At 42.7% G+C, this 27,910-nt stretch overlaps 1 protein-coding gene across 1 annotated transcript in view; it reads left to right on the forward strand.

Annotated features, from left to right (window-relative positions):
• LOC106582433 (contactin-associated protein-like 5) overlaps positions 1–27,910 on the forward strand; it is a 171,789-nt gene that overhangs the window by 132,623 nt on the left and 11,256 nt on the right. The window contains exons 12-17 of the mRNA XM_082967219.1: positions 775–894; positions 1,443–1,643; positions 22,865–23,021; positions 23,270–23,397; positions 23,538–23,708; positions 27,397–27,615. Of these exons, the coding sequence (XP_082823345.1) occupies positions 775–894; positions 1,443–1,643; positions 22,865–23,021; positions 23,270–23,397; positions 23,538–23,708; positions 27,397–27,615 (996 nt within the window). The remainder of the gene's footprint in view (positions 1–774; positions 895–1,442; positions 1,644–22,864; positions 23,022–23,269; positions 23,398–23,537; positions 23,709–27,396; positions 27,616–27,910) is intronic.

Here is a 27,910-nt window from a genome sequence, read left to right on the forward strand (position 1 = left end):
ATTTGAAATGGAAATAACCTCTCTCTTTGACACTTATATGCACCACCCCGTAGTCAATATGCACCACCCCGTAATCAATATGCACCCTTAAACTCTGATAGGAATATACACCACCCCGTTATCAGACGCTGATACTCCACCCCATTGTTTTCATTTACATCATTAAGCAGACACTCTTATCCAGAGCGACTTATAGTAGGCTCGGGGATTCGAACCAGCGACCTTTCGGTTACTGGCTCACCACTCTTAACCGCCCTTTATCAAACTCTGATAGGAATATACACCACCCCATTATCTAACTCTGAAGTTCCTGCAAGCTATTTTATTTGAGTAACATATTTTATTACATTTGTCAGAGTATTCTCATTCTCCACTCACACGTGTGCTCCTCTGTAGCCATCGGAGGCATGATGTTTCTCTGTAGCCATCTATGAGGCATGACGTTTCCCTGTGTTTCTCTGTAGCCATCTATGAGGCATGACGTTTCCCTGTGTTTCTCTGTAGCCATCTATGAGGCATGACGTTTCCCTGTGTTTCTCTGTAGCCATCTATGAGGCATGACGTTTCTCTGTAGCCATCTATAAGGCATGACGTTTCCCTGTGTTTCTCTGTAGCCATCTATGAGGCATGATGTTTCCCTGTGTTCCTCTGTAGCCATCTATGAGGCATGATGTATCTCTGTGCTCCTCTGTAGCCAACTATGAGGCATGATGTTTCCCTGTGTTCCTCTGTAGCCATCTATGAGGCATGATGTTTCCCTGTGTTCCTCTGTAGCCATCTATGAGGCATCATGTGAGGCCTACCGGCTGACTGGCAGCTCCTCAGGCCTCTTCTCTATTGATCCAGATGGCAGTGGTCCTCTGGGGCCCACACAGGTCTACTGCAACATGACAGGTGAGCTGCCACCCTGGCCCTCTACCCTAAATACATTTTTACACTGATGGCCTTTAGGATCTTGTTGTCAGACTAATCTAGGTTTACAGACAGAATTATGTTTTAAATCGGATTGCCTTTGATGATAATCCAACAATATTGTGATATACTGAGATTGATTGTCTCATAGAGCTTCATCCTATAGTATTCAGGGGCTTTATTTAAGGTCAGAACATTCTGGATTACATGCATTTTCCTTTTCCCTTTATTTGGGAAGCAGCCACATTAGACCACTTCATATCTGTAAAATCACAATGCACTCTAGTGAGGTTGACCGAGGCTGACTGGTAATTAAGGGGACTGTCAAATATGTAACTACCTCCCAGCTTGGTACAGGATCATGCATAATCATATTCAAATCACTCCTCGAAATGTCTCAATTTTATGAAATGCAGTGTATAATCAGTACTGTGCTTTCAGATTCTGACTGTGCCTTTTTACAGCCATTTTCTTTTAAGTGTCCGAAAAAACTAAACTAAAACCTGTTTCTTATCTGCTCTGTGTTGTAGAGAACAAGGTGTGGACAGTAGTGACCCACAACAGCACAAATCCAGTCAGGGTACAGGGTTCTACACTACAGAAGCCCTACATTATGAAGTTTAACTACAGCGCCTCACCTGAACAACTGATGGCCCTCGTGGCCAGGTCAGAACAGTGTCAACAGGAAGTAGTATACAGCTGCAGGAAGTCCCGCCTCTTCAACACGTGGGGTGAGCCTTTCCAATATTGACTTGCAACATGTTGGAAACTTTCAGTTACAGATATTTTGCACATTTCACTAAGGAGGCATCTCAAGCACAACCAATTTAATACCAATTGTTTGTCTATATAGCGTTTGTATATTCCCTGCTGTATGGGTTCTATTGAACATTGTTTGTGTGCCATCGCATGGGGACTTGAAGACTCCATCTAGTTAGTTCTCTCATCGCTCGGGGAGACCCAACTATAGGTTCATCAGATTTCTCTGAGGTGCACAGTGTCACCGCAGACAATAAACAAGTGTATTATGCCCAAACAAGATCATAAAAAATAAAATAAAAAGTTTGCTATTTTCAGGCCCAGTAGATATGAACAAAACATAATTGCTTTCATTGTTTACTTGAATGCTTCCGAAACCACTGCTGTCAAAGAAAAACACAGATCACTGTAATTGGACTTGCAAACAAAATATGCTCCTTATATTGGCACGGTGATGCTCTTTCTGTCCTGCTGTATGAAATATGTCTTTCTCATGCTACATCATAAGGAACCCTGCGGTTGTGGGCGGTGCAGTTGCCGTACCAGGCGGTGATACAGCTCGACAGGATGCTCTCAATGGTGCGTTTGTGAGGGTCTTAGGGGCCAGCATAATTTCTTCATCCTCTAGCGATTGAAGAGGCGCTATTGCGCCTTCTTCACTACACTGTCTGTGTGGGAGGACCGTTTCAGGTTGTCAGTGATGTGCGCGCCGAGGATCTTGAAGCTTTTTACCCTCTCCCTCCCTGTCGATGGGGAAGGGGGGCTGCACCCTCTGCTGTTTCCTGAAGTCCACAATCAGCTCCTTCATTTTGTTGATGTTGAGGGAGAGATATTTTATTAGAATCCCCATTAGCTGTTGCGAAGTCAGCAACTACTCTTCCTGGGGTCCACACAGAACATGAAACATGACATAATACAGAACATTACTAGACAAGAACAGAGTCACTCAGCTTTGTGTAGGTGCCAGTCTATATGACTGTGCCATCAACTTGATAATTACCATATTTTGGAGGTTATTTAGTTTTCAAAAAAACTAAAGTGAGCGATTGTAATCTGAATAAAGGCCAAAATAATATTTGTGAAGGCCAAAACGTTTTATTTCTGTTTTTAGAGGGAGAGAAACGCTGGGCCAATTGTGCGCTGCCATATGGGACTCCCAATCATGGTCGGATGTGATACATAATAGTAATACTTTTTGTTGTATTATTTGTTTTGTCTTCTCTGGTGGATTAAACTGAAATTGCAACCAATCACGGCCAACCTAAGAAATGAAGAAATTCATTTGAATATAGAATTCTCCCCCTCCTTCTACCCTCCTTCTAGGCAAGTCTATTGTCCAGCTACCTGCTAATAGCCATAATGGCGCTGAACAACGTGACCATGTCTGTGTGAAAAAGTATTTTCTAGTAAGCAACAATTTGTTTACCTTCATTAGACAACTTTGTCCCAATATTTCTGTAATTCAGTGATATTTATTCCCATAGTAATTCGTTATGGATCCATAACTAAATAAACATTGCCATTTTGAACAAGTATTTTTATCATTTTATTAACGAAAGCATAAAGATGCTGATGAAGAGATACTGTACTGTTTATACTTTTGCATTTGGATAATACAGCATTTGGAAGATATAAGCCAACTGTTTATTAGGCTATAGCAGAACAGCATAACGGTCCGGACGGCCCTTGCTGTGCCTGGTGAGCAGTTGGTCAAGTTCTGTTGTCAGAAGAGGAATGGAAATGCCAGGGTGAACCGACGACATGATGAACCCGCCAGGTATGTTGACTCTGCCTGTTGGAGGTGGAGTTCCAGAGCTCACAGGTGTGCCTGGTATGGATTGTGACTCCATCTCGTTCATCGCCCTCTTCAACACATCATTCTCCGCCAATGCCGCCTGGCTCTGGTGCCAATGCATCAGCTGTCACCTGTATCTCTGCCCTCCGATAATGTTTATCTTTCTGCTGGTCTGCCTTCAATGACTCGATCTCGGTCTTCAAAGTATGAATCTGATCCATGTGCACTTTCATCAGATGAGCAGAACGGTACCGCACTGAGCCCCCATCGATTACAGTGGCCTATGATAGAAACGGTAGATCAATTAAGAATTAAAAGTGACTCCAACACGCAAATTCTGTGTACACATTTTAAGAATCTAGCAAAACTAACCACTTTCTTGGCAACCATGCGTTTTTTCGGTGCAGCCCGTTGTCCAGCTCTTTGTCCACTGATCTCCACGGATGGTTGTCGGCATGTTTGTGTGCTCTGCAAAAACATATTCACGTTTTTAGTACACAATCCATTTTTATTGAACCTTTATTTAATTATCGATTGTGTTACACAGTATGCCTACACATTGACGGGCTATATAAAACATTTTTTTAAAGAAATGCACTGAAACCAAAATACCTTTAGTTTTGGTGATCCTCTCAGCTCCGACACATTTTAAAGTCCTCTCGTGGTTGCGGTCCTAACGCTGGAACGGGTAGCACCATAGAAAGAAGCTGGTTCGATGTAAACTATGTCCATTTTGTCTTTTTTCTTTGGTCGCAATCTCATTTTTTGCAGGTAGGGGGATGTTCACACCTACAGTAGCCGGACTATAAAGAGTCTATTGTCCTGCTAATCAGGCTAAAAATGTTTGAAAACCTGTTTTCAAAATGCCACCAGCTGTCCATCACTACTGTAAATAAAAACACAGCATCTTGTTTACATCCTTTATTGTAACCAAAATGTCACAATTAATTTGTATCTACCTTTCCAATTACTTTTAGAGTTTGGGATTCATTTGCTTAATATTATGGTGTTTCTATTCCAAGAAAAATGAAAAACCCTCTGGGTTTCCTTTACGATGGAATGAAAAATATGGCGCTGTACAACGTGACGGTCGGGAGTAGGCTATAGTACTTGGCTATTTAGCTAAAGAATCCCTGTGTTGTGCGGGAATGTGGGAGATCAGTGTTCAATTCTCTGACGGGGAGGAAGGAGTAGGCTGTCCTTGTAAATAAGAATTTGTTCTGAACTGACTTGCCTAGTTAAATAAAGGTTACACTAAGATCATAACATTTCTACACTATAATTGTAGTCAAACCAATACCCAAACGGAGATTCAGTGAAAATAAAAATCACATTGAGTTATCAGGACCAGTCCCCATGCTTGTCAAAGAGTAGCGTGAAACTGTGCTAAAATAGTTGTAGGCTATTGCTTCAAATCCTATTGCTTCTAACTTCAATATGCTCTATAAATAGACAAGACCTACGCTTTTCAGCACATTACTCAACACTAGTGAGACTCACGTCGCCTACAGTATATCGAAACATATGACGTGACTCTCCACCAATAATTACATAGATAATAATTACGTTGGATATTTATGTAATTCAGTGATATTTATTCCCATAGTAATTCATTATGGATCCATAACTAAATAAACATTGGCATTTTGAAATACTATTTTTATCATAATTTTATTAACAAAAGCATAAATATGCCATTATTAGTTACATTGTTTTAGTATGAACGTGCAGACTGGCAATAAGAACAGCAGGAATGTTTCCCTAGTCAGCGCCATTATTAGTGCAATGCCCCTTAAAGTCTTACTCTGTGCTACCCAGGGTGGGGGTCCACCCTTCCTCCTCCCTTTCCCATGGGCTAGGTCTGTCTTCTGTGAGCGGTTCTGCGGCCCATCCCGTGCCCCCTGCCCTTGTGGCTTGAACCTCAAGCGCTTTCAGTGGATACAGCAGGAGAACTGCAAGGCAATCCCATTGTGCGCCACTCGGGAGCCTTGACCAATATATATTGCCCTGCTAATAAGAGGGTTAATAATATATCAGTGAATAACCAAGGGGATTTTATATAATTCTATAATAATAATAATAATTGCTTTGTTTAAAAAATATATATATTTTGGAGATTAAGTTTTTCAGATAATGTAAAATGAGTGAGGAAAAAGGACATTCTTGAACATGGGGTGAGTCATTGTTACTAATTTGAAAAGTGGGCTATAGTACTACAGTAAGAGCGTAGCAACAGTTTTAGTAAGTAATACTGTAGTCGTGCACAATTATCATTTTCTATTTAGGTTTATGTCGCACATTCATTGTCAGTTAGAGACACAGTAGGACCCAAAAGCATAATCAGTGCTCTAACTGGATTACAGGCAACATTTGCACTGAGCTAAAGGGTAGAGCTGCCGCTTTCAAGGTGCGGGACTCTAACCCTGAAGCTTACAAGAAATCCTGCTATGCCCTGCGACGAACCATCAAACAGGCAAAGCGCCAATACAGGGCTAAGATTGAATCATACTACACCGGCTCCGACGCTCGTCTTATATGGCAGGGCTTACAAACTATTACAGACTACAAAGGGACACACAGCCGCGAGCTGCCCAGTGACACGAGCCTACCAGACAAGCTAAATCACTTCTATGCTCGCTTCGAGGCAAGCAACACTGAGGCATGCTCTCTGTAGCCGACGTAAGACCTTTAAACAGGTCAACATACACAAGGCTGCGGGGCCAGACGGATTACCAGGACGTGTGCTTCGGGCATGTGCTGACCAACTGGCAGGTGTCTTCACTGACATTTTCAACATGTCCCTGATTGAGTCTGTAATACCAACATGTTTCAAGCAGACCACCATAGTCCCTGTGCCCAAGAACACAAAGGCAACCTGCCTAAATGACTACAGACCCGTAGCACTCACGTCCGTAGCCATGAAGTGCTTTGAAAGGTTGGTAATGGCTCACATCAACACCATTATCCCAGAAACCCTAGACCCACTCCAATTTGCATACTGCCCAAACAGATCCACAGATGATGCAATCTCTATTGCACTCCACACTCCCCTTTCCCATCTGGACAAAAGGAACACTTATGTGAGAATGCTATTCATTGACTACAGCTCAGCGTTCAACTCCATAGTACCCTCAAAGCTCATCACTAAGCTAAGGATCCTGGGACTAAACACCTCCCTCTGCAACTGGATCCTGGACTTCCTGACGGGCCGCCCCCAGGTGGTGAGGGTAGGTAGCAACACATCTGCCATGGAGATCCTCAACACTGGAGCTCCCCAGGGGTGTGTGCTCAGTCCCCTCCTCTACTCCCTGTTCACCCACGACTGCATGGCCAAGCATGACTCCAACACCATCATTAAGTTTGCAGACGACACAACAGTGGTAGGCCTGATCACCGACAACGACGAGACAGCCTATAGGGAGGAAGTCAGAGACCTGGCCGGGTGGTGCCAGAATAACAACCTATCCCTCAATGTAACCAAGACTAAGGAGATTATTGTGGACTACAGGAAAAAGAGGACCGAGCACGCAACCATTCTCATCGACGGGGCTGTAGAGCAGGTTGAGAGCTTCAAGTTCCTTGGTGTCCACATCAACAACAAACTAGAATGGTCCAAACACACCAAGACAGTCATGAAGAGGGCATGGCAAAGCCTATTCCCCCTCAGGAAACTAAAAAGATTTGGCATGGGTCCTGATATCTTCAAAAGGTTCTACAGCTGCAAGATCGAGAGCATCCTGACTGGTTGCATCACTGCCTGGTACGGAAATTGCTCGGCCTCAGACCGCAAGGCACTACAGAGGGTAGTGCGTACGGCCCAGTACATCACTGGGGCTAAGCTGCCTGCCATCCAGGACCTCTACACCAGGCGGTGTCAGAGGAAGGCCCTAAAAATTGTCAAAGACCCCAGTCATAGACTGTTCTCTCTACTACCGCATGGCAAGCGGTACCGGAGTGTCAAGTCTAGGACAAAAAGGCTTCTCAACAGTTTTTACCCCCAAGCCATAAGACTCCTGAATAGGTCATCAAATGGCTACCCAGACTATTTGCATTATGTGACCCCCCAACCCCTCTTTTTACGCTGCTGCTACTCTCTGTTTATCCTCTCTGGGGTCGGTGGGACGAAATCGTCCCACCTACGTAACAGCCAGTGGAATCCTGTGGCGCGTTATTCAAATACCTTAGAAATGCTATTACTTCAATTTCTCAAACATATGACTATTTTACACCATTTTAAAGACAAGACTCTCGTTAATCTAACCATACTGTCCGATTTCAAAAAGGCTTTACAACGAAAGCAAAACATTAGATTATGTCAGCAGAGTACCCAGCCAGAAATAATCAGACACCCATTTTTCAAGCTAGCATATAATGTCACATAAACCCAAACCACAGCTAAATGCAGCACTAAGCTTTGATGATCTTCATCAGATGACACTTCTAGGACATTATGTTATACAATACATGCATGTTTTGTTCAATCAAGTTCATATTTATATAAAAAAACAGCTTTTTACATTAGCATGTGACGTTCAGAACTAGCATACCCCCCGCAAACTTCCGGTGAATTTACTAAATTACTCACCATAAACGTTCACAAAAAACATAACAATTATTTTAAGAATTATAGATACAGAACTCCTCTATGCACTCGCTATGTCCGATTTTAAAATAGCTTTTCGGTGAAAGCACATTTTGCAATATTCTGAGTAGATAGCACGCCATCACAGGCTAGCTATTTTGACACCCACCAAGTTTGACCCTCACCAAACTCCGATTTACTATTAGAAAAGTTTGATTACCTTTCCTGTTCTTCGTCAGAATGCACTCCCAGGACTTCTACTTCAATAACAAATGTTGGTTTGGTTCAAAATAATCCATAGTTATATCCAAATAGCGGCGTTTTGTTCGTGCGTTCAAGACACTATCCAAGGGTGACGAAGGGTTACGCGCCCGACGCGTTTCGTGACAAAAAAATTCTAAATATTCCACTACCGTACTTCGAAGCATGTCAACCGCTGTTTAAAATCAATTTTAATATTCCGACCGGGAGTTGTTGTTTTCGTTCAAAGAAGAAAGAATAAAAACATCGGGTCGCCTCGTGCACGCGCCTCCAGTCTCTGTTCTCTGATCGACCACTATCAAAATGCGCTAATGTTTTTCAGCCAGGGCCTGCAAAGCCACCATTCAGCTTTTTGCCGCCTTCTGAGAGCCTATGGGAGCCGTAGGAAGTGTCACGTAACAGCAGAGATCCCTTGTTTTTGATAGAGATGATCAAGAAGGCCAAGAAATGGTCAGACAGGGTACTTCCTGTACAGAATCTTCTCAGGTTTTGGCCTGCCAAATGAGTTCTGTTATACTCACAGACACCATTCAAACAGTTTTAGAAACTTTGGAGGGTTTCTATCCAAAGCTAATAATTATATGCATATTCTAGTTACTGGGCAGGAGTAATAATCAGTTTAAATCGGGTACGTTTTTTATCCGGCCGTGAAAATACTGCCCCCTATCCATAACAGGTTAATGTAACCACATTTTCCGATTTCAAAAAGGCTTTACAGTGAAAGCAAAACATTAGATTATGTTAGGAGAGTAGATAGACAAAAATAACCACACAGCCATTATCCAACCAAGGAGATATGTCACAAAAACCCAAAACACAGCTAAATGAAGCACTAACCTTTGACGACCTTCATCAGATGACACTCCTAGGACATCATGTTACACAATACATGTATGTTTTGTTCGATAAAGTTCATATTTATATCCAAAAACAGCATTTTACATTGGCGCGTGATGTTCAGAAAATGTATTACGACCAAAACTGCCGGTGAATGAGCACATCAATTTACAAAAATACTCATCATAAACGTTGACAAAATACATAACAATTATTTTAAGAATTATAGATACAGTACTCCTTTATGCAACCGCTGTGTCAGATTTTAAAATAGCTTTTCGGCGAAAGCACATTTTTCAATATTCTGAGTACATAGCTCGCCATCAAAGCAAGCTGTACAGACACCCGCTAAGTTCTGGGGTCACCTAAACTCAGAATTAGTATTATAAATATTCTCTTACCTTTGCTGATCTTCGTCAGAATGCACTCCCAGGACTGCTACTTCCACAAGAAATGTTGTTTTTGTTCGAAATAATCCATATTTATGTCCAAATACCTCCGTTTTGTTTGTGCTTTCAGGTCACTATCCAAAGGCATAACGCGCGAGCATAATTCGAGACACAAAAATTCAAAATGTTCCATTACCGTTCTTAGAAGCATGTCAAACGTTGTTTACGATCAATCTTTATGGTATTTTTAACATAAAAATGCGATAATATTCCAACCGGAAAATAGCGTATTCATTCCAGAAGAAAAAGAAGGAAAGGCGTGCTTGCGGGATTGCACATCACCAATCCCTTTGTCCATAGGCAGTCCATTCATTGACTGAGCTCCTATTCTCTGCCCGGTAACATGACAACGATGAAAAAACTTTCTAAAGGCTTTTGACAGCCAATGGAAGCCTTAGGAAGTGCAATGTGACCCCACAGACACTGTAGTTTCGATAGGGATTAGAAAGAAGAACTACAATTTCCAGATCTCCCACTTCCTGGTTGAATTTTTCTCAGATTTTTGCCTGCCATATGAGTTCTGTTATACTCACAGACACCATTCAACCAGTTTTAGAACCTTCAGAGTGTTTTCTATCCAAATCTATTAATAATATGCATATTCTAGTTTCCGGGCCAGAGTAGTAACCAGTTTAATCTGGGTACGTTTTTCATTAGGCCGTGAAAATAATGCCCCCTACACTTTAAGAAGTTAACAACCCTCCAGACGAGCTTCAATGCCATACAACTCTCCTTCCGTGGCCTCCAACTGCTCTTACATACAAGTAAAACTAAATGCATGCTCTTCAACCGATCACTGCCTGCACCTGCCCGCCCGTCGAGCATCACTACTCTGGATGGTTCTGACTTAGAATATGTGGACAACTACAAATACCTAGGTGTCTGGTTAGACTGTAAACTCTCCTTCCAGACTCACATCAAACATCTCCAATCCAAAGTTAAATCTAGATTTGTCTTCCTATTTCGCAACAAAGCATCTTTCACTCATGCTTCCAAACATACCCTTGTAAAACTGACCATCCTACCGATCCTCGACTTCGTCAATGTCATTTACAAAATAGCCTACAATACCCTACTCAATAAATTGGATGCAGTCTATCACAGTGCCATCCGTTTTGTCACCAAAGCCCCATATACTACCCACCACTGCGACCTGTAGACTCTCGTTGGCTGGCCCTCGCTTCATTCTCGTCGCGAAACCCACTGGCTCCAGGTCATCTACAAGACCCTGCTAGGTAAAGTCCCCCCTTATCTCAGCTCGCTGGTCACCATAGCAGCACCCACCTGTGACACGTGCTCCAGCAGGTATATCTCTCTGGTCACCCCCAAAGCCAATTCCTCCTTCGGCCGCCTCTCCTTCCAGTTCACTGCTGCCAATGACTGGAACGAACTACAAAAATCTCTGAAAATGGAAACACTTATCTCCCTCACTAGCTTTAAGCACCAGCTGTCAGAGCAGCTCACAGATCACTGCACCTGTACATAGCCCATCAATAATTTAGCCCAAACAACTACCTCTTCCCCTACTGTATTTATTTATTTTGCTCCTTTGCACCCCATTATTTATATTTCTACTTTGCACTTTCTTCCACTGCAAATCTACCATTCCAGTGTTTTACTTGCTGTATTGTATTTACTTCGCCACCATGGCCTTTTTTTGCATTTACCTCCCTTATTTCACCTCATTTGCTCACATTGTATATAGACTTATTTTTCTACTGTTTTATTGACTGTATGTTTGTTTTACTCCATGTGTAACTGTGTTGTTTGTGTTGAACTGCTTTGCTTTATCTTGGCCAGGTCGCAATTGTAAATGAGAACTTGTTCTCAACTTGCCTACCTGGTTAAATAAAGGTGAAATAAATACAAATGAAATTGTTCACCTAATACCTTTTTTGCACTATTGGTTAGAGCCTGTAAGTAAGCATTTCACTGTAAGGTCTACCCCTTTTGTATTCAGCGCACCTGACAAATAATCTTAGATTTTACATGAACTCCCCCTTGCGCTGGTCTGGAGCAATGAAGTGGTGACGCAGGGTACTGTACAAAACCACAAATAACCTCTTAAGACCCGCAGCATAATCGCTAAATGTTTAGTGGAGCAACCACTGTAATTCAGTCTCCTTAACTTGTTCAACAGCCACACCATTCATTACCAGATTCAGCTGTTACTACTTGCCACCCATTCCAAAAGACTGCAACACTGTGTTAAGGGTTTCAGTGACTTCATTTGCTGTGGTTGCTGATATGTGATCGTACTCGATTCTGTCTTATGTAGCAACATTTGAAATTGTGTTTTTTACATTGGATGAAAGTAGACACTCAGAGCTAGAAAATGATATATCATACACTACAGTTGAGGAACAATGGGAAAGTAATTCTGCTTTGAAAGTTAAAAACTTGTAAGCCCACTTTTTAGAAAATGGCTTTGTTGGTAAACCTAGTGGAGAGCTCTTCTTTGTCTACACCCATTCAGAATCGTTCACACACTGTTAAGCCTGAGCCCCACCCATCTCTTGAAGGAGTCACATGTGAGGTCATGTGCTGAACAGTGAGTACGGTAGTGTACAAACAAAAGTCTAAAGGGTGATTTATACTATGACTATCGACATGTATACAGTCGTTGCAGTGACATCATAAACATTCTTTTGTCGTCCGACATACTTCTCATTATGAAAAGTATAAACACAAAAATGACAGGCTGCATCAGCAGTCTGGTGGTCCAAAATAACAGGTGTATTTTAACACCAATAAACCCATCCGTTTAAAAAAGAATTTAGTATATGTCAGTCCACCACGCCAGGCAACTAAAAGCACTTTTCTAAACAATGTTTTGGTTTGTTTCTATCTTGTTAGTTAGCTAATGTTAAGTTGACTGGCTAGCAAGTAAAAAAAAATGACCATATCATATAGCTGACAATGTCTTAATTTGCGCTAATTTGTATTCATTATTACAGGAAAATAAAGTTTATTTGTCACATACACAGGCTCCAGAAGGTGTAAACCATACAGTGAAATAGTTACTTGCTTAGAGGAGTCAATTTGCAGTAAGTCAGCCAGTCAGATGTGCAGCCAGACTTATTAGCCACTCCTTTTGCCCCATCTCTTTCAACCATACAATTGTTCAATTCCTCATCAATCCATGGAGCCACAACAGTTCTAACAGTCAGTTTCTTAACAGGTACATGTTGATCAATAATTGGAAGAAGCAATTTAATAAATGTGTCAAGTGCAACATCTGGATGCTCCTTACTAATCAAATCAGACTCAACAAATATTTTTTACATCGTCCACATAAGAGTCACAGAAAAATATTTTGTATGATCTCTTATACATTATTTTAGACCCAGCTTTGTAAATGTGGCTTTCCTGGATATAGCCACTATATTGTGATCACTGCATCCAATGGGTACAGATACAGCTTTAGAACAAAGTTCTATGATATTAGTAAAAATCTGATTGATGGATGATCTTGTTCCTGTAGTGTTTGTAAACACCCTGGTAGGTTGATTAATAACCTGAACCAGATTACAGGCACTGGTTACAGTAAGAAGCTCCCTCTTGAGCAGACAGCTTGATGAAAACCAGTCAAAATTCAGGTCCCCAAGAAAGTAGACATCTCCGTTTACATTATATACACTATCAAGCATTTCACACATTATTTAGATACTGACTGTTGGCACTTGGTGCCCTATAGCAACACTCCAAAAAAGCTTTAGATGTGCCAAGTGAACCTGCAACCACAACACTTCAAAAACATATGTTTGCATGTTGTGTTATAATGGGTAATTACCACTAATAACTTAGTAACTATGATCAGTTTTCAGCCGTATGTTCAATTGACAGCTATTACTATTATTTAAGGTTGGAGTTGCCACTACTGCTTGGCATATTGTTTATAGTGTGTAGCATTGTGCCCATTGCTGTAGGTGTCATTGTTTTATTGGTAAATATAGTTTTCATATGCAGATGATACTGTAGCGCTTTCCATAGTGGCCTTTGTTCTAGAAGCTCGCTGCCATGTGCGAGCTTCTAGAACCCTACCAGAGGGGTCGTGGAGCTCACGCATGTGCAGAGTAATTCACAACCCTGTGGCTCTGGAGCAGGCAGGCTCTTGCACCAGGCCGGAGAGAGAGAGGGTGCCATAAATCTTTATCTTGCCAGTCTCAGTAATTGGTTTCTCTCTCTCTCCGACAAGAGGTTAATCTTTAGGTTAATGTTTATGCTGCTAAGTTCATAGCCCTGTTTATATCTGTGTTATAGTAGTGTAATATTATGCTTATTCGTTCATGTTTATATAGCCTATCTATATTGCATAATTATGACACTTTACTGATACTGTTATGTTGTGCATGTTTTTGCTTTATAGAAACACAATTCATTCAGATTAACACTAGTGCTATTCCACCAAGATACACTCCCAGTCCAGATTCAAGTTATATGACCAAAAGTGTCTTAATGTGTGTTGGTAAAGAGGAATAGGAAATAAAACCCTGAAAAGAGAAGCATCAGCATTGTTCTGACTGGGCATCCTGTGGAGGGGCAGAACCCAGAGAAGCATCAGCATTGTTCTGACTGGGCATCCTGTGGAGGGGCAGAACCCAGAGAAGCATCGGCATTGTTCTGACTAGGCATCCTGTGGAGGGTCAGAACCCAGAGAAGCATCAGCATTGTTCTGACTGGACATCCTGTGGAGGGTCAGAACCTATATCACCCAGCATAATTTTACTAGCGGGTTAGGGCATTCACAGCTGACTGCTCAGACAGGTGAGGGCATACTGTTGGCCGTCATTGTAAATAAGAATTTGTTCTTAACTGACTTGCCTGGTTAAATAAAATAAATATCAGCCAACTGTTTTTATAGGCTGTCTCAACAATGTTGGTGATCAGGCCTACCACTGTTGTGTCGTCTGCAAACTTGATGATTGAGTTGGAGGCGTGCGTGGCCACTCAGTCATGGGAGTACAAGAGGGGGTTGAGCACGCACCTTTGTGGGGCCTCTGTGTTAAGGATTAGCATAGTGGAGGTGTTGTTGCCTACCTTCACCACCTTTGGCTGGTCAGGAAGCCCAGGAACCAACTACACAGGGCCTCAAGCTTAGTGATGATAGCTTAACTTGATGATGAGCTTGGAGGGCACTCTAGTTTTGAAGACTGGGCTTTAGTAGATAAGCAGCATTCTTACATAGGCATTATTCTTTTCCAGATGGGATAGGGCAGTGTGATGGCGATTGCATCATCCATGGATCTGTTGGGCCAATATACAAATTGTAGTGGGTCTAGGGTGTCAGGTAAGGTGGAGGTGATATGTTCCTTAACTAGCCTCTCAAAGAATTTCATGATGACAGAAGTGACCTTCGCTTTCTTGGGTACAGAAACAATGGTGGATGTCTTGAAGCAAGTGGAGACAACAGACTGGGATAGGGATAGATTGAATATGTCCGTAAACAGTCCAGCCAGCTGGTCTGCACATGCTCTGAGGACATAGCTGGGATGCGGTCTGTGCCAGCAGCCTTGCGAGGGTAAGCACGTTTAAATGTTTCGCTCACATTGACCATGGAGAACGAGAACATGTAGTCCTCATGAGCGGCGGTGTCCCTCGTCGGCGGCACTGTGTTTTCCTCGAAGCTGGCAAAAAAGGTGTTTAGCTTGTCTGGGAGCAAGGCATCGGTGTCCGTGACGTGGCTGGTTCTCCCTTTATAATCCGAGATTGTCTGGAGTCCCTGCCACATAAATCTCATGTCTGAGCCGTTGAATTGCGACCCCACTTAGTCTCTTTACTGAACAGTCTTTACCATGGGTACTTCTGATTAAGTTTCTGCCTATAGCAAGGGAGGAGCAGAATGGAGTCGTGATCTGATTTGCTGTAGGGACGGCCTTGTAGCCATCCCGGAATGGGGAGGAGCAGTGGTCAAGAATTCTTGATGAGCGAGTAGCACAGGCAATGTGTTGATACAACTTCAGTAGAGTTTTCCTCAGATTTTCTTTATTAAAGTCCCCAGCTACAATATATGTGGTTTCCAGTTTGCACAAAGTCCAGTGTAGTTCCTTGAAAGCTGTTGCGGTCTCAGCTTGAGGGAATATACTCGGCCTTGATGACCGAAGAGAATTCTTGTTGGAGGTAATGCGGTCTGCATTTGATAGCGAGGTATTCCAGATCGGGAGAACAAAAGGACTTGCGTTCCTGAACTTTACCGCAACCTGCATACACAGTTTGAAGTACAATAGACCAATATAGCTACTGTTGTAGGTCAAAGCTGTGTGCTGACTAGAGCATGGGTGCAGTGTGCATGGTGGTGCTCATGTGAAATTCCTTTCGTATTCGGCTTCAGACCAATGTCGACTTCTCTACTTATTTGTTTTTAATTCTATGTTTTTTACACAGGAAGGTGATTATACATCATTATAATACAGCAATACAAGTAAAGTAAAAATACACAATCATGACAAATGGCAACAGAAATAATGTAGTTATTAGTATTTATTTAATAATAACAGCTGATTTTCCAGAGGGAAGCGAAAAAACAGAAACCCATTTAAGACAATTTGAAGGAAACTGGGAAACCTTTTTACAAGCTTCTGGAAAATACACAAATAATCAACATGTAGCCTACCCATTAACTATTTACTTACATTATTGACTGTCACATTATGTAGCTTGGAGAGCAAGGCATGAAGTGGCACAAATTGCTCAGTGTTTTGCGCCAGCAGAGGGACTGTGCTATTTTTCCCTCTGACATCCTAGTCATCCACCTCAGTGAAAACAACTTGTGATACACCAAGGGGATGGCACTGGTGTGGCAGAGGTGCGGATTTAGAAGTGGTTTGAGGTGGTCATCCGAATATTTCCGAATAGACAGGGAATGGGACCAGAAGATAAACAAGTGCATAGACAGGGCCATGCACTCCCTCAATCAGCTGGTGTATGCATTTCAGGGACACACAATCCGCCACCCTACCATTAAGCAGTGTGTCCCTGGGATGTACTGTAGGGTTGGAATGCATCTGACTGATGAGAGTATTGAGAGTTGGTCTCTTCAGTCTCCACCGTCTCCGTACTAACAAGACACACACAGTAGAACACACACCACAGTCCCTATCCATTCCCACAATGCTCTTTTAAGAGCTACCTAATATAAAACATAAGCACACAACTTGCGGGCCGGTGTGTGTGTGTGTGTCAGGACTAGGAGGGAGGTGTCAAAGAGAATGGTTGAAATGTATCCTCGGAGAGGTGAACCCAGGACCACTAGCGGTTCTGGGGGGGTGGGCAAGGGGGGCCAGTGCCCCTGTGACCACAATTTTGGACCCCCTTGTGGCCCCCCTAAATGTGGAGTATGAAATAATTTTTACATAACTAATGTTTGCTATCGTTCTTTTTTTACATCCGTTATTAGACAGTGGCAACGATGATGATTATGAACATGGTCTTTTGCCTGCTAATGCCTGCAATGCAGTGAAGAAAATGATATGACAACAATAATGTCTAATGTAACTGGCCCCTCTAACAGTACAACTGTCCCCAGCTTGGCCCCCCCAGTTGAAATGGTCTAGAACCGACACTGCCCAGGACCTTCAGATCCCATGGTTTTGACATTAATGCTTTACCCTGTCATGAACACATTTGTCTTGACACTCTATTTAATGGACAATCTGGAGATGACAGGAAGATTTTGTTGTTGTTCATTTATTTAGCTTGGTAAAAAAAAAATGTCTCAAACAGTTGTGTTGAAAACGGTAACATTGCTAACCAGGTTAGCAAGCATGGTGTTTTCTTTTGAATGTGCAAAGGTCACGCTTAGCAAGCAAAAATGTTGGTGTTGAATGCAAGAATGTGCACTCGCACACCCCTGGCTACTTTTTTCTTGGATGGCAACTTCAGGTTTTCAGGAATACCATTGAAAGTAACTTTACACTGTATTAATCGGTCAGCGCATATTTTGATTATTACCTTGACTAACCTGTACCCCCACACATTGACTCGGTACTGGTATCACCTATATATAGCCTTGTTATTTTTATTTTATTGTGTTACATTTTTCATTTTATTTTATAGCTTTAGTTTATTTAGTAAATATTTTCTTATTAACTCTTTCTTGAACTGCATGTTGGTTAAGGGCTAGTAAATAAGTATTTAATTTTAAGGTCTACACCTGTTGTATTCAGTGCATTTGACAAATAACATTTGATTTGATTTTGATTGAATGTGAGAAGAGAAATTGCATTAACAGAGGGAGCATACTGAATCAATGCATAAGGTAAGGGCTGTAACTCTAGCTAGCTACATTGCTAAGCAAGCCAGGTTGACTAGTACAGTGGCTTGCAAAAGTATTCACCCCCTTGGCATTTTTCATATTTTGTTGCATTACAACCTGTAATTTAAGTTGATTTTTATTTGGATTTCATGTAATGGACATACACAAAATAGTCCAAATTGGTGAAGTGAAATGAAAAAAATTACTTGTTTCAGAAAATTTTAAACATTTTAAAAACTGGAAAGTGGTGCGTGCATATGTATTCACCCCCTTTGCTATGAAGCCCCTAAATAAGATCTGGTGCAGCCAATTACCTTCAGAAGTCACATAATTAGTTAGATTGAACACAGGTGAACTTTATTTAAGTGTCACATGATCTGTCACATGATCTCAGTATATATCCACCTGTTCTGAAAGGCCCCAGAGTCTGCAACATCACTAAGCAAGGGGCACCACCAGGAAAGTGACACCATGAAGACCAAGGAGCTCTCCAAACAGGTCAGGGACAAAGTTGTGGAGAAGTACAGCTCAGGGTTGGGTTATAAAGAAATATCTGAAACTTTGAACATCCCACTGAGCACCATTAAATCCATTATTAAAGAATGGGAAGAATATGGCACCACAACAAACCTGCCAAGAGAGGGCTGCACACCAATACTCACTGACCAAGCAAGGAGGGCATTAATCAGAGAGGCAACAAAGAGACCAAAGATAACCCTGAAGGAGCTGGAAAGCTCCACAGCGGCGATTGGAGTATCTGTTCGTAGGAACACTTTAAGCTGTACACTCCACAGAGCTGGGCTTTACGGAAGGTTGGCCAGAAAAAAAGCAATTTCTTAAAGAAAAAAATAAGCAAACACGTTTGGTGTTCGCGAAAAGGCATGTGGGAGACTCCCCAAACAAATGGAAGAAGGTACTTTGGTCAGATGAGACTGGTGGCCATCAAGGAAAACGCTATGTCTGGGGAAACTGGTCAGAATTGAAGGAATGATGGATGGCGCTAAATACAGGGAAAGTCTTGAGGGAAACCTGTTTCAGTCTTCCAGAGATTTGAGACTGGGACGGAGGTTCACCTTCCAGCAGGACAATGACCCTAAGCATACTGCTAAAGCAACACTCGAGTGGTTTAAGGGAAAACATTAAAATGTCTTGGAAGGGCCTAGTCAAACAGTGGAACCCATCCAACTTGAAGGAGCTGGAGCAGTTTTGCCTTGAAGAATGGGCAACAATCCCAGTGGCTAGATGTGCCAAGCTTATAGAGACATACCCCAAGAGACTTGCAGCTGTAATTGCTGCAAAAGGTGGCTTTACAAATTATTGACTTTGGGGGGGTGAATATTAATGCACTCTCAAGCTTTCAGTTTTTTGTCTTATGTTTTTGTCGTCTGTCTTATGTCTGTTTCACAAGGAAAAATATTTTGCATCTTCAAAGTGGTAGGCATGTTGTGTAAATCAAATGAGGTTGTAAGGCAACAAAATAGGAAAAATGCCAAGGGGGTGAATACTTTCGCAAGCCACTTTATATGGAGTAACGTTAGCTAAAGGCAATGTAAGATGATCAATGTCCATTGCATGTATTATACATTAGCAACATGGCAATTTCCCAAAGTTTGGTGTTCATCAATCGATCAAATGGTGCTATACAGAAACCTAGCCTAAAACCACAAACTCCCTAGAAAGGCAGGAACCCAGGAAGAAACCTAGAGAGGAACCAGGCTCTGAGGGGTGGCCAGTCCTCTGTTCTAAAATTCATAGATGACCAGCAGGGGGACCAGCAGGGTCAAATAATATCACAGTGGTTGTAGAGGGTGCAGGTCAGTTGTCAGGTCAGTATCTCCGGAGTAAATGTCAGTTGGCTTTTCATTGCTGAGCATTGAGGTCGAAACAGCAGGTGCGGTAGAGCGAGAGAGAGGGTGAAAAACAGCAGGTCCGGGACAAGGTAGCACGTCCGGTGAACATGTCAGGGTTCCCTAGCCGCAGGCAGAACAGTTGAAACTGGAGCAGCAGCACAACCAGGTGGACTGGGGACAGCCAGGAGGGAGAGAGAGACAATTAGAGGGTGCATACTTCAATTCAAACAAAACACCAGATATGACAGGAGAATTACACCAGATTTAACAGACTAACCCTAGCCCCCCGGCACATAGACCATTGCAGCATAGATACTGGAGACTGAGACAGGGGTGGGTCAGGGGACACTGTGGCCCCGTCCAACAATACCCCCAGACAGGGCCAACCAGGCAGGATATAACTCAACCCACTTTGCCATAGCACAGCCCCCACACCACTAGAAGGATATCAACAGACCGCCAACTTACTACCCTGAGACAAGGCTGAGTATAGCCCACGAAGATCTCCTCCGCCGATGTAGTTAAACAATATCCCTATACTCGCACCAGTTTTAGCCTTAGCCAGCACCATCTTTAGATTAGCCTTTACATCGGTAGCGCTGCCCCCTGGTAAAGAGTGTATGGATGATTATTTTTAAGTCTAATATTGCGGGTAATGGAGTCGCCAATGACTAGGGTTTTCAATTTGTCAGAGCTAATGGTGGGAGGCTTCGGCGGCTCAGACCCCATAACGGGTTTTAGGAGATACCTGAGAAGGCTTGTCCTCTGACTCCAACTCGTTGCTTAATGGGGAGAACCGGTTGAAAGTTTCTGTCGTCTGAATGAGCGACACCGGTTGAGTATGCAGACAACATTTCTTTCCAGAAGCCTTGAGAAAATTGTCCGGCTGCGGGGACTCTGCGGGGTGATTTATGCTACTATCTGTACTTACTGGTGGCACAGACGTTGTTTCATCCTTTCCTACACTTAAATTGCCCTTGCCTAACAATTGCATCTGAAGCTGTGCTTGCAACATCGCTATCCTCACTATAAGGCGATAGTTTTCCTGTATATTATGAGTACAGCGACTGCAATTAGATTGTGTAACTGGTGTGAAATGGCTAGCTAGTGCGCGCTAATAGCCTTTAAATCGGTGACGTGTCACTTGCTCTGAGACCTTGAAGTAGTTGTTTCCCTTGCTCTGCCAGGGCCGTGGCTTTTGTTGAGCGATAGGTAACGATGCTTCAAGGGTGTCAGTTGTTGATGTGTGCAGGGGGTCCCTGGTTCAAGCCTAGGTAGGGGCAAGGAGAGGGACGGAGAACTGTTACATGTAGTGCGTTGGCTGGGAATGTAACAGCATTGCTTCTGTCCCTGTCCTCGCCCCTACTTAGGCTCAAACCAGGGACCGTCTGCACACATCGACAACAGTCACCCTCGAAGCATCGAGGAGAGGGACGGAAGCAATGCTGTGAGGCAGTCGATGTGTGCAGAGGGTCCCTGGTTCGAGCAATAGCAGGCAATAGCAGGCAAGGACTAGCAAAAACTAGCAATAGCAGGCAAGGATGTTCACTATCTTGTTGTTGCTTATTTGTTTGTGCTCTGATTACACACAAGTATCAAGGCCAACATTTTACACAGTTGACTTCAGCCATGTGAAAAACCTTCCATAACAAAATATAGCTAGCTTCCATTGCTTGTAGCTTGCCTCTCATCCGACTGGTGTTAGCTAGCTACTATCGCTGTTGCTGCACAACCCAAGTGCTTTGGTCCGGTTTTAGAACTCTGAGATTTGGCTGAAAAGATGATAGCATTGTCAGAAGTGCTTCAAAAAGACAGCACATCATTGGTTCTTAATGGACAGAAATTAGAAATCTGAGAGCGATAAGATGTACATTAAATCAAAACTGTTGCCCCTACAAACTTATTCAGTCCCGAAAGGTGGAAAGTCTAATGGTCACTTTATGGAAGCTGAAGTCTCGTTCTTATCTGGCGCCTTGATATTGAGTCGGGGCAATTATCATTTTTTTCTAACGGTAACGGCCACACGGCTCATGAGCAGAGGCATCAAGTTGATTTGCGAATGCACATCGACATTTCCTCCAAAACAATTCATCTTATTTCCATATAATTTGTTATTCCCTAAACCATTTTTATATTCAGTGATCTATTCTGCTTTGTTTCAATTGAGTAACAATGTAAATTTGACATGATGAACAAAGGCAGAAGAATACTGGATATCAAGCTTTGATGCTGTGTAATCCGTTATCCCACAAAATACGCTGTCAGTGTCAGGCAGTGTGACTTGAATAGTACCACTGTCACAAACCCCCCATGACCACACTTCAAATTACTCTCATTACATTACTCATTACATCCCATTATATGGTCCCCACCCTCCCACCACCCTCCTGTGTTAAAAGTACAGTCTAAGAGCTGAGAGGCTGCTCACTGCAGGCCCATAGTGTCTCTCAGGCAGAGTCATGTTGTGTTGATAGAAGCCTATATCTATGCAGAGAACTGAGAGGCTGCTTCCTGCAGGCCTGTAGTGTCTCTCAGGCAGAGTCATGTTGTGTTGATAGAAGCCTATATCTATGCAGAGAACTGAGAGGCTACTTCCTGCAGGCCTGTAGTGTCTCTCAGGCAGAGTCATGTTGTGTTGATAGAAGCCTATATCTATGCAGAGAACTGAGAGGCTACTTCCTGCAGGCCTGTAGTGTCTCTCAGGCAGAGTCATGTTGTGTTGATAGTAGCCTATATCTATGCAGAGAACTGAGAGGCTACTTCCTGCAGGCCTGTAGTGTCTTGCAGGCAGAGTCATGTTGTGTTGATAGTAGCCTATATCTATGCAGAGGCCTGAGAGGCTACTTCCTGCAGGCCTGTAGTGTCTCTCAGGCAGAGTCATGTTGTGTTGATAGAAGCCTATATCTATGCAGAGGCCTGAGAGGCTACTTCCTGCAGGCCTGTAGTGTCTCTCAGGCAGAGTCATGTTGTGTTGATAGAAGACTGTAGCAGGGCCACTTACAGATGCTCCAGGAAATGAGCCCTGCGAGTCTGATTGTCATCACTGAGGACTCATTGACACAATGCCATGGGATGCCAAAAGATGCCCAGGGCTCTTATCACATTCACTGTGCAGATTCTGTTTCTCTTCATGTGGACCTAATTGTAATCCTGTGAATGGTCCAGATGGCAGCCCCCTGTCCTGGTGGGTGGACCAAGGTGGAGAGAGACGGACCTACTGGGGAGGCTTCCTGCCGGGTGTTCAGCAGTGCTCCTGCAGCCTGGAGGAGAACTGCATGGACATGAACTACTTCTGCAACTGTGATGCCGACACAGACTCATGGTAACTAGGCAAATATGTCTCTCTGTCTACTGTCCATCAATATGATTTAGCTACAAATCTTCTTGTGCTTGTCCATCTATATTTCTACATTGTAGCAGTATTCAGTATATTACCTTGTGTCAGATGGAGATTTTCTGGAAGAGACCAAATGTATCAGCTTATTAAGTGGGTCATGACAGTGGTGGGAGGGGTTCATCATTGTTTGATTCCTTCCACAGAGAGCATACTCTCCTCTCTGTCTATTGCAGGGCTAATGACACAGGAGTACTTTCCTACAAAGAGCACTTACCAGTGAGTGAGATCGTGATTGGAGACACCAACAGAACTGGCTCTGAGGCCCTCTACAGAATCGGCCCGCTGCGTTGTTATGGCGACAGTAGGTGAACTGTTTTATTTTGGAACATTTTTATCTTACAGATGGTCCTTTTGAACATCCTTGTTTTTTCATGCAAAATGCTGAGTAAATATTGACTGTGTTCAAAATCTTAGAAATTACGCATATTTCCTGTTTTCTAGAGTCTGTGTGGAATGCAGCGTCCTTCTACCAGGAGTCATCCTACCTGCACTTCCCCACCCTCCAGGCAGAGCTCAGTGCTGACATCTCCTTCTACTTCAAGACCAGCGCTCCCTCAGGAGTCTTCCTGGAGAACCTGGGCCTCAAGGACTTCATCAGAGTTGAGCTCATCTGTGAGTCTGTGGACCACAAACACACTCATACAAGCATGAGAATGCCACACACAGACACAAAACACACACTCCCACACACACACACGCACACACACACACACACACACACACACACACACACACACACACACACACACACACACACACACACACACACACACACACACACACACACACACACACACATACACACACACACACACATTCCAAGCAGCTAAAGCACTATATTATCAAGCTGTCAACTTAGCTACAGCACTATATCATCAAGCTGTCAATTTAGCTACAGCGCTATAACATCAAGCTGTCAATTTAGTAACAGCACTATATCATCAAGCTGTCAATTTAGCTACAGCGCTATATCATCAAGCTGTCAACTTAGCTACAGCACTATATCATCAAGCTGTCAACTTAGCTACAGCACTATATCATCAAGCTGTCAACTTAGCTACAGCACTATATCATCAAGCTGTCAACTTAGCTACAGCACTATATCATCAAGCTGTCAACTTAGTTACAGCGCTATAACATCAAGCTGTCAACTTAGCTACAGCGCTATATCATCAAGCTGTCAACTTAGCTACAGCACTATATCATCAAGCTGTCAACTTAGCTACAGCACTATATCATCAAGCTGTCAATTTAGCTACAGCGCTATAACATCAAGCTGTCAATTTAGTTACAGCACTATATCATCAAGCTGTCAACTTAGCTACAGCACTATATCATCAAGCTGTCAACTTAGTTACAGCTCCATATTTTCAAGCTGTCAACTTAGCTACAGCGCTATATCATCAAGCTGTCAATTTAGCTACAGCGCTATAACATCAAGCTGTCAATTTAGTTACAGCGCTATAACATCAAGCTGTCAACTTAGCTACAGCACTATATCATCAAGCTGTCAACTTAGCTACAGCGTTATATTATCAAGCTGTCAACTTAGCTACAGCACTATATCATCAAGCTGTCAACTTAGTTACAGCACTATATCATCAAGCTGTCAACTTAGCTACAGCGCTATATCATCAAGCTGTCAACTTAGCTACAGCACTATATCATCAAGCTGTCAATTTAGCTACAGCGCTATATCATCAAGCTGTCAATTTAGCTACAGCGCTATAACATCAAGCTGTCAATTTAGTTACAGCGCTATAACATCAAGCTGTCAATTTAGTTACAGCGCTATAACATCAAGCTGTCAATTTAGCTACAGCACTATATCATCAAGCTGTCAACTTAGTTACAGCACTATATCATCAAGCTGTCAATTTAGCTACAGCGCTATAACATCAAGCTGTCAATTTAGTTACAGCACTCTATCATCAAGCTGTCAACTTAGTTACAGCGCTATAACATCAAGCTGTCAATTTAGCTACAGCACTATATCATCAAGCTGTCAACTTAGTTACAGCACTATATCATCAAGCTGTCAATTTAGCTACAGCGCTATAACATCAAGCTGTCAATTTAGTTACAGCACTATAACATCAAGCTGTCAACTTTAGCTACAGCGACTGTATCATCAAGCTGTCAACTTTAGCTACAGCACTATATCATCAAGCTGTCAACTCGCTCAGCCTGTCACAGCGCCTAGCTCCAGCACCAGCCCCAAGCTGTCAATTTAGTTACAGCGCTATAACATCAAGCTGTCAATTTAGCTACAGCACTATATCATCAAGCTGTCAATTTAGTTACAGCGCTATAACATCAAGCTGTCAATTTAGCTACAGCACTATATCATCAAGCTGTCAACTTAGCTACAGCGCTATATCATCAAGCTGTCAACTTAGCCTCAGCACTATATCATCAAGCTGTCAATTTAGTTACAGCGCTATAACATCAAGCTGTCAACTTAGCTACAGCTCTATATCATCAAGCTGTCAACTTAGCTACAGCACTATGTCATCAAGCTGTCAACTTAGCTACAGCGCTATATCATCAAGCTGTCAATTTAGTTACAGCGCTATAACATCAAGCTGTCAATATAGTTACTGCACTATATAATCAAGCTGTCAACTTAGCTACAGCACTATATCATCAAGCTGTCAACTTAGTTACAGCTCCATATTTTCAAGCTGTCAACTTAGCTACAGCGCTATATCATCAAGCTGTCAACTTAGTTACAGCTCCATATTATCAAGCTGTCAATTTAGCTACAGCACTATATCATCAAGCTGTCAACTTAGTTACAGCGCTTTAACATCAAGCTGTCAACTTAGTTACAGCGCTATAACATCAAGCTGTCAACTTAGCTACAGCGCTATAACATCAAGCTGTCAACTTAGCTACAGCACTATATTATCAAGCTGTCAATTTAGCTACAGCGCTATAACATCAAGCTGTCAACTTAGCTACAGCACTATATCATCAAGCTGTCAACTTAGTTACAGCGCTATATCATCAAGCTGTCAACTTAGCTACAGTGCTATAACATCAAGCTGTCAACTTAGTTACAGCTCCATATTATCAAGCTGTCAACTTAGCTACAGCGCTATATCATCAAACTGTCAACTTAGCTACAATGCTATAACATCAAGCTGTCAACTTAGTTACAGCTCCATATTATCAAGCTGTCAATTTAGCTACAGCACTATATCATCAAGCTGTCAACTTAGCTACAGCGCTATATCATCAAGCAGTCAACTTAGCTACAGCACTATATCATCAAGCTGTCAACTTAGCTACAGCACTATATCATCAAGCAGTCAACTTAGCTACAGCGCTATATCATCAAGCTGTCAACTTAGCTACAGCGCTATATTGTCAAGCTATCAACTTAGTTACAGCACTATATCATCAAGCTGTCAACTTAGCTTTGAAAATAAACTTAGAATTCCAGTAACAACAAGGTAATCAAATGGAGATCAGAAATTAAGCCATGTGCCTAGAGAAAAAGAGAGAGAGAGAGAGACAGCAACACAATTAGACCCAACCAAATCATGAGATAACAAAACGATAATTACTTGACATATTGGAAAGAATTAACCAAGAATCTGAGCAAACTAAAATGCTATTTGTCCCTAAACAGAGAGTACACAGTGGAATAATACCTGACCACTGTGACTGATCGAAACTTAAGCAAAGCTTTGACTATGTACAGACTCAGTGAGCATAGCCTTGCTATTGAGAAAGGCCGCCGTAGGCAGACCTGGATCTCAAGATAAGGCAGGCTATTTGCACTCTGCCCACAAAATGAGGTGGAAACTGAGCTGCACTTCCTAACCTCCTGCCACATGTATGACCATATTTCCCACAGATCACACAGATCCACAAAGAATTTGAAAACAAACCCAATTTCTATCAAGTCCCATATCTATTGGTTGAAATACCAGAGTGTGCCATCACAGCAGCAAGATTTGTGACCTGTTGCCACAAGAAAAGGGCAACCAGTGAAGAACAAACACCATTGTAAATACAACCCATATTTATGTTTATTTATTTCCCCTTTTGTACTATTTGCACATATGTCATTTGTAATGTCTTCATTCAACTTTTGTGAGTGTAATGTCTACTGTACATTTTTATTGTTTATTTCACTTTTGTTTATCTAGTTCACTTGCTTTGGCAATGTTAACATATGTTTCCTATGCCAATAAAGCCCTTAAATTGAAATGAGAGAGAGAATGAATGTTTGAAGGATGAGTTCTCTGCGACCTGACTGTCAGCTGGTGTCCCTGTTCTGTTCCCTCAGCTCCGTCCGTGGTGACATTCTCCTTTGACGTGGGAAACGGGCCGGTGGACCTGGCCGTCAAGTCCCACGTGCCCCTGAATGACAGGCAGTGGCACTATGTGAGGGCGGAGCGCAGCGTGAAGGAGGCCTCACTGCAGGTGGACCAGCTGCCCCTGCGCTTCCTGGAAGCTCCCTCTGAGGGACACCTCCGCCTCCGGCTCAACAGCCAGCTGTTTGTGGGTAGGACTGGCCTCATAGTCTCAGTCTCAACAGCCAGCTGTTTGTGGGTAGGACTGGCCTCATAGTCTCAGTCTCAACAGCCAGCTGTTTGTGGGTAGGACTGGCCTCATAGTCTCAGTCTCAACAGCCAGCTGTTTGTGGGTAGGACTGGCCTGGTCTCATAGCCTTTGTCTCAACAGCCAGCTGTGTGTTGGTAGGACTGGCCTGGTCTCATATCCTTAGTCTCAGTCTCAACAGCCAGCTGTGTGTTGGTAGGGATGGTCTCATAGCCTTAGTCTCAGTCTCAACAGCCAGC

This window comes from Salmo salar, chromosome 21 (genome assembly GCF_965601325.2).
Source record: "Salmo salar chromosome 21, fSalSal1, whole genome shotgun sequence".
Classification (NCBI taxonomy): Eukaryota; Metazoa; Chordata; class Actinopteri; order Salmoniformes; family Salmonidae; genus Salmo; species Salmo salar.